This window comes from Oncorhynchus mykiss, chromosome 14, assembly GCF_057628025.1.
Source record: "Oncorhynchus mykiss isolate SJ-2025 chromosome 14, ASM5762802v1, whole genome shotgun sequence".
In the NCBI taxonomy this organism is placed as follows: Eukaryota; Metazoa; Chordata; class Actinopteri; order Salmoniformes; family Salmonidae; genus Oncorhynchus; species Oncorhynchus mykiss.
In genome coordinates, this window is record NC_143035.1 from 13,273,556 (window position 1) to 13,280,916 (window position 7,361).

Sequence of the window (7,361 nt, forward strand, 5' to 3'; positions counted from 1 at the left end):
CTGCCATATTCTCTAAAATGACGTTGGAGGCGGCTTATGGTAGAGAAATTAACATAAAATTATCTGGCAACACCTCTGGGTGACATTCTTGCATTCAGAATACCAATTGTACGCTCCTTCAAAACTTGAGACATCTGTGGCATTGTGTTGTGTAACAAAACTACACATTTTAGAGTGGCCTTTCGTTATACCCAGCACAAGGTGCACCTGTGCAATGATCATGCTCTTTAACCAGCTTCTTGATATGCCACACCTATCAGGTGGATGGATTATCTTGGCAAAGGAGAAATGCTCACTAACAGGGATGTAAAAACATTTCTGCCCAAAAACCTGAGAGAAATACTATTTTTTTTGTGTATGGAACATTTCTGGGATCTTTTATATCAGCTCATGAAACATGGGACCAACACTTTACATGTTGCATTTATATTTTTGTTCAGTGTAGATTAATGAATAACATATAAAAACACTTGTTTGCAGAGATCTCAAAGATGTTCAAAATCAGCTTCAACATGATCAAATGTCTGCTAGAAGAACAAAAAAGGATTTTGTAAATGTATCACAGATATATCTTCATGTGGAACAGTAGAAGCAATGTCTTTCCTGATTTGAGGCCAGCTCCTTTTGCTGAGACAAAAATGCCCCCCAAAAAACCTCCTGACCACACTGTTCAGAGAAAGAGGGCATGTGCCAGTGTACACATGTGACAGAGAGACAGAATGAGAGAGAGAAAGAGAAAGAAAGATAGACAAAAGCGAGCGAGATTGAGTCACTGTCACTTGTGGAGGAAAGTGCTATAGAGTAGTTAGACCAGCCTCACTGGTCTGGGTGCATTTATCTGTCTGTAAGGCCTGTTGAATGTCATTCCCATGCTTCTCCTCCTAGTGATGACATGATCGAAAGAAGGGCAACTTCTCCACCACGAAAAATAGACACGCGTGACTTCTAGAGATAGAGAGAAACAAACAGGAGAGTGAGAGAATTTGATAGAGGAAAAGGAAGAGAGAGAGAGAGAGAGAGTGAGTGTAAGAGACAGAAGAGTTTGAGCGGGTTTTAGCGTTGCTGTTTTTTTGACACCGCTGAGTCTACAGAGCGATGTCGCAACTTTTCTGACAACCCAAGGAGGACTGGAGTGACCATGCAACAGACAGAGGAAATAAGGGGAAAGAATATGTCAACAATCCATCTGGAAAAACTGGTGAAGTATGACAATGGAGAACAACTGGAATGATAAAGAGAACAATCCTAACATGCTTCCTAACAAGACAAGAGACGCCAGGGCACACGCCTGAAACTGAACTAAGACTGAGGACAAACACAAGGAATATTCCAGATTGTTTTCTGTAACTCAATCTCAATAGCCACTGGTCTGTCTAATCCATAATCCATATACAGCATATCATATGTATGTACTGTATGTTTGTTTGTATATACCATCATTGGTCTAACCCAGGGGGTCTGATGTAAGAGTGCTCTCTGTCCTGAATGTCTCAGCCAAGCCCCTCCGTTGACACCCAGACTCTGCTTCAGTCCATGCTCCAGAGACTGAGGCTCCAGCCTGGCTCAGAGACCCAGCACGGCAGGCAGGACCAGGCCCCCCACGGCCCCACCACAGCTGCCCAGGGCCAGGGGGAGGATGGGGGGAGACCTTGGGCTAACGCCATTGGCAATGGGGCTCTGGGACTGTCTCCGGCTGATGATGTCAAAGCAGCTGAGGGAAAAGGGGGATGTGAGAAGGCCAGGAAAAGTGAGATGTGGAGGTTGGACTCCAGGGAGGAGTTTGGGATACCTGTGAGGGACTGTAATTTTGGGGGATCCATTTGGAAAGGGAAAGGGGAGGAAGGGAGGAAGCAACCCACTGGCAGTCTCCCCAAGTTGGACAGGGGACAGATGGTGTCATCCCCTTCGGCTGCTCAGGGTGCCCCTGTCCTCGCCCCCTTACAGGATGCTGGCAGTGTAAGAGGTGACCCAGGGGGGTCAGTGGGGGCTCTGCCAACAGTGATGACCTTCACAGGAACTCAAACCGGGAACGAGGGCCACATTGACGCATCACCTCTCAGTAACTCATCTCTAAGCTCCAAGACCAAGGGTGCTCAGAACCATGACCGGTCGGTTCTAATGGCGTCAAACTCTGACTTTATTCCATTTGACATGGGGACTCAAATGGAGAGGTGGCGGACTTTGGGCTATGGGGGGTCGGAGGTTCCGGGACATGGAGATGTCATGAAGATTAAGTCACCTGGTCAAAGTGTAGCAGAAAACACCTCGTCAACTAAGTCGATGAAGAGATTGACACAGAGGATAAAGGAGAAATGGAGGGACAGGCAGGAGAGTTTAGGGAAGAAAAGGAAAGCGGAGGATGGAGTGAGAGAAGGAAAGAAAGATGCAAAACAAGTTAAAGTAAGTACAGTAGAGTTGACTTTGACTCATTTTATTTATTTGATGATGCAGACTGTTTCATTAGCAAATACAAGTAACATATTTGCTAACCTTTGTTAGCTAACTGTCTAGCGTTACACTCGAACATTCAATATATTTTTCATTCAACAGTTTCAGCTGTTAACCAGAGATGATAACGTCACTAAGATGTCCAATAAAGAAGGCTATACGACCACTCAGTCACCAATCAGAGAGGGCCAGGGGGAAGCCCCTCCCACTCTGTCAGAAGACAGCGGTACAGCGGGTCAGTTCAGGTCAGTTCAAAACAGACAGACAATCAAACAGCTGTCAGTGTAGCAGATCAGCGTTGGTACTGTATGTGTTAGCAGCCACGGTTTGCTTAACTGATATATTTGTGGTTGTTCAGCGTCTGTGCATATGGCTAACTCATTTCCCAATGAAGTAGATTTTAACTACTGTCTTGTGATTTGCATTGGTTCAAATGTAATATGTGTACCACTTTGCCTATAGATACGGCATGGAGTATTTCCTAGTCAGGTCAGTAGGTCATGAAAACCTTTTTGTCTTAATTATACACAATAGAACAGCAGGGACTGTGAAGAGACACTCGTACAGGCACAGACACACAGAAACATGATAAGACACACACTCTACACACACGTACAGGTACACATACGACACACACTCTATACACACGTACAGTTACAGACACACAGAAACATGATACGACACACACTCTACATACACGTACAGTTACAGACACACAGACACATGATAAGACACACTCTACACACACGTACATTCACAGATACACATGATAAGACACACACTACACACATGTACAGGCACACATACACATGATAAGACACACACTCTACACACACGTACACATGAAGTGATCCTTAGTAAATACAAATACAGGGCTAGGAGATTCTTCTGACTATGCGATCTAACTAGGAATAACACCTTGCTTTCACATCTGAGTAAGTTCTGTGTAATATTGGTATATGCAAAGGGACGTTGTCATAGCTGAGACATTAGTCAGGGTGATACTGGGCACTGACAGCTGTGAGGTGTCGGACACACCCTAGTTACTGACATTTACTGTCAATTACCTGCTTGTTATCGTGCTCTCACTCGCTCGCGCTCTCTCTCTCACTCACACACAGGAAGTTCTCAGTTCCTGTTTTAGTGAGTATTGAGTAAGACAGTGGTGCTTTGTTAGATAGTTATATACTGTATGTACATGTTTGATATATCTAATCTAGTATTCCTTATTTGTCATGACAGATCCCCAAGTTCCTTTGAGTTCGGCCTTGGGTCCTTTAGCTTGTTGGAGGAGATCCTCACAGGGCAGGAGTGGGCCAGGTTTCTAAATCCATCACAAGTAGACACCTTAGCCAATCAAACACCAGCTGAAGAGGTCACCAATCAATTAGAGACCAGCCAGAGACGGTCACAAGATCATGAGAGCGGCCGATCAACTATGACCTTGGACAGAGTCAGCCAATCAGGAAATGTGAACAGTCAGTGGGACTTCAGACAAAGTGAATTGGACCAAAGTTATGATAGAAGCGCTGATGTTTCTTCATCTGTCAATATGAATATCACAGAACAAAGCCCTGTCCAAGAACAGAACAGTAAATGTGAACTCATCCAATCGGCACCAAAGGAATACGGTCATGTCCTATCACAAACCAGTTCTGATGAAGTGAGGCCAAATCATATACCTGTGTTAGAGTTCTCCTTCATTAAGGTAAGATTTCACTCAAACCTTATTGTGAAGTTTCCTGTACGCAGGTTAAGCCTAACCTGGACTAAAAAGTAATTCTCCATTGAGTTTGCAGTGTAGTCCAGGACTAGGTTTAACCTGTGACCAGGAAATCGCCCCTATAGGCCTTAATTTAAACACTATCACTAACCTTTTATGTAACCCTAAATGAACTAATCCTGATGAACTAAAAGTCTATGCCTTGGGGGGGGGGGGGGGGGGGGCTTCTACTAAGATAACATGGAATTGTTTCAAGATGGTCATACCATGGATCATTTAGCTATTTCATTTGGAATTTTAAGACCCTGTAGGTATAAAAAATATATATACATTTATTTTGATAACATATTGAATTTGTCCTTTACTACTGTACTATAGCCCATAGAAACACATTGAATAACATTCATAAATGGCTAAACAGACAGACAAAAAATAAATCATAAGGAATCATTTTTGAAGTGTCTGTCGTATATCTAGGAGATAAAATATATTATAAAAAAGATTTTGGAAACATACTTAACACCTTTTTTTGTTGGCACAAAACTACCTCCATACTTATATTGATTGTTTAAAGCGGTGCTGGGTTGTCTTCAGACGAGTCCCGTGACACTTGTGGGGGTTGTAGAACAAAACGGAGAACACCAACGTGTTAGTGAGAATCTTATCTTTCCATAGAGTGTAGCCCAAACGGTTCAGACACAACAGACAGAAGTTGGCACATCGGAGGTAGTGACTTCAGATGAGTCCAGTGGGGCCAAACCAGATGCTACAGATATTTTAGTGAAAGACCAATTTTCGGGTCTGACAAACACTGCTGTAGTTTGGCCACCTTCCACCGCAGATGCAGAAGGTCAACATAGGCGGATGAGGTGGATTCACGCAGTCCACGCAAAAAGAAACATCTCTCTGTCTTAAACTGACAGATTTTGATGGGGATATTTTTAAATTACTTCACATAGATTGATGCATGTGTGCGTCAATAATAGACTCTTAAGGATTAAAGTTGATAATAGTGTACATTGTTGTTCCACAGCCAGTGGAGGTCTTGGACAGCTCTGCCCTGAAGAGCAGGGTCCACATGAACAGAAAAAGAGAGCACCGGTCACAGGAGAGGAAAGAAGAGAGAGAATGTTTAGAAGGAGAGGGGGGAGAGAGATTACAAGAGAACTCAGTCCCATCTGATGAGGAAGAGAGGGAAGAGGGGGACAACTTCATGATGCCTGTCCACCCCCTGAAATCCTCCCTTTCCCCTCTCCCTCCATCCTCCCCCTCTTCCTCCTCCACCTCACATCCCCTTGTCACCCAAAGTATACTGCGACACTCAGTGTTTCAAGATTCAGAGTCCTCACTATCAATGGAAACAGTGACCAAAAAGGTTTGTACAGATTTCACTCTCATTTGTCTGTGCCACACTGTCAGCATTTGGACAACTGTAAATTGAAAAATAATTTGGGGCATTCACCCAATCCTTTTCTCTCTCTCTCCCTCTCCCTCTCTCTCTCTCTCTCTCTCTCTCTCTCCCTCTCCCTCTCCCTCTCCCTCTCTCTCTCTCTTTCTCTCTCTCTCTCTCTGGCTCTCAGAGGCGGATGTCAAAATCTCGTCACGTGCGGTTCTCTGAGGAGGTAGTTACCATGCCGCCCAGCCTCCTGATCCAGCAGTATCCTGATTCAGAGGAGGATTGTGGAACAGAGGAGGACTCCACGCTAGAGGAGAATGCAGTGATGGAGGAAGTTCAAGTTGTGCCGATGATGCCACAGCCCGCTGCTGCTCTCCCCGCCTGGATATTAGCTCTGAGGAGGAAGACAAGGAAGAAACACAGACACTGAACAATAACAGGCTCATCCTTGTCTACCCTTATTTAACCTAGAAATGACCTTGAGAATCTCCTTTGCAAGAGAGACTTGGCAAGATAGTAAAAATACTTTGTAATTACTTTTGCATCTTTTTTTCATTCAACTCAAATGTTTGATACTGAGTTATTAATGCTTTCCATGGGGAAGGGAAGAGGAAAGGAAACGAGATTACTTTGATCATTCTACAAGCCAACACACAAAAATAAACTCATGTCATCATTACATGATCGCTATGTTTACGTATGAAAGTGTTCTAAGTCCATTAGCATGGAATGTCAGGAGACAATAGTTATAACGGACCGTTTCTCTCTCTCTCCCTCGCTCCTCATCAGTCCTTATTAATTAACAGTGGTGTAAGGCCATTAAGAAGCTATTTTGCTGATCTATTAGTGTTGTGATGGGTCCTTGGTGAGAGGAGGAGTGCCCAGGTTGAGTGTGTGTGAATGTGTCCGTGCATATTGGGTGTGTATTGCAGAAAAACACAATACAGCAGGCACGACTCAGTCAAGTCCGATAATTGTATAATTCCTGGTTACCTTTGCTTTCCACCAGGTTCCAAGATCAATATAGGACCACGACATCTTTTCTCATACCCCCATTGTTATAGTACATCACAAATGGAGCAAGACAGAGATGGAGAAAGGGATGAGGCCGGATAACTGTAACATATGAAGTATACAGACTATGTACAAAGGTAATGAGACCAGGGCAAAGCTTTTATGTGGCGGCAGACTGTGGAACAGCTACAATATTGAGAGTAACAGTTTGTTTTTACTAATGTATTCATCCCACTGTACAGAGATAGTTTGCCCCCAAAGATCGGAACACATTTTAAAAACACATTTTAAAAGTTACTCAGATTCAATTGTTACGTCATTCAGGGCAAGTGGGGCGGAGCCCCATCTGTTTTGAGCCTCACATTTTTAGCAATAAATAAATAAAACATGTATATTTGTTTTAAATTGGTGGGGCTTGCCATTTTGCATGTTATTTTGGCATTAATATGTGTCACATATCAGTTTGCAAACTATGTAAAAATATATATATATAAATATCATTGAGTTAATAAAGTCGCATACACACATGGTCTCTTTGTTGTGTTCTTGAGTAAGGCAGCTCCAACATGCAGCTGTTTCAGCCTAGCTCAGTGCTTTCTGTGGTGGTGAGGCGAGCCAGCTGAAATAGGAGCAGTGTTCTGTCACTCATGGGGACACTACGTCACAGGCCAAGTTTATGTCCTTAGTAAGGGTAGACATCCAAAATGTCAGCCCTTTGGGTCCTGCCATAGAGTTATATTACCAGTGCCCTTCCAAGAAGGCTCAAGGTCATTGGCAAAA

The 7,361-nt window shown here is 43.5% G+C and overlaps 1 protein-coding gene across 1 annotated transcript; it reads left to right on the forward strand.

Moving 5' to 3' along the window:
• Positions 1 to 672: 672 nt before the first annotated feature.
• On the forward strand, positions 673 to 7,111 carry LOC110488827 (uncharacterized). The gene is made up of 5 exons (XM_021561251.3): positions 673 to 2,400; positions 2,551 to 2,693; positions 3,691 to 4,156; positions 5,205 to 5,546; positions 5,752 to 7,111. The coding sequence occupies exons 1-5, from the start codon at positions 1,486 to 1,488 to the stop codon at positions 5,995 to 5,997; spliced, it is 2,112 nt and encodes a 703-aa protein (XP_021416926.2). The 5' UTR covers positions 673 to 1,485; the 3' UTR covers positions 5,998 to 7,111.
• The last annotated feature ends 250 nt before the right edge of the window (positions 7,112 to 7,361 follow it).

Excerpts from the sequence above, each read along its gene's own strand:
- LOC110488827 (XM_021561251.3), top strand. The coding sequence starts at position 1,486 with ATGTCTCAGCCAAGCCCCTCCGTTGACACCCAGACTCTGCTTCAGTCC. Across the intron at positions 2,401-2,550 it reads AAGATGCAAAACAAGTTAAA|TTTCAGCTGTTAACCAGAGA; the intron begins GTAAGTACAGTA and ends TTCATTCAACAG. Across the intron at positions 2,694-3,690 it reads GGTACAGCGGGTCAGTTCAG|ATCCCCAAGTTCCTTTGAGT; the intron begins GTCAGTTCAAAA and ends TTGTCATGACAG.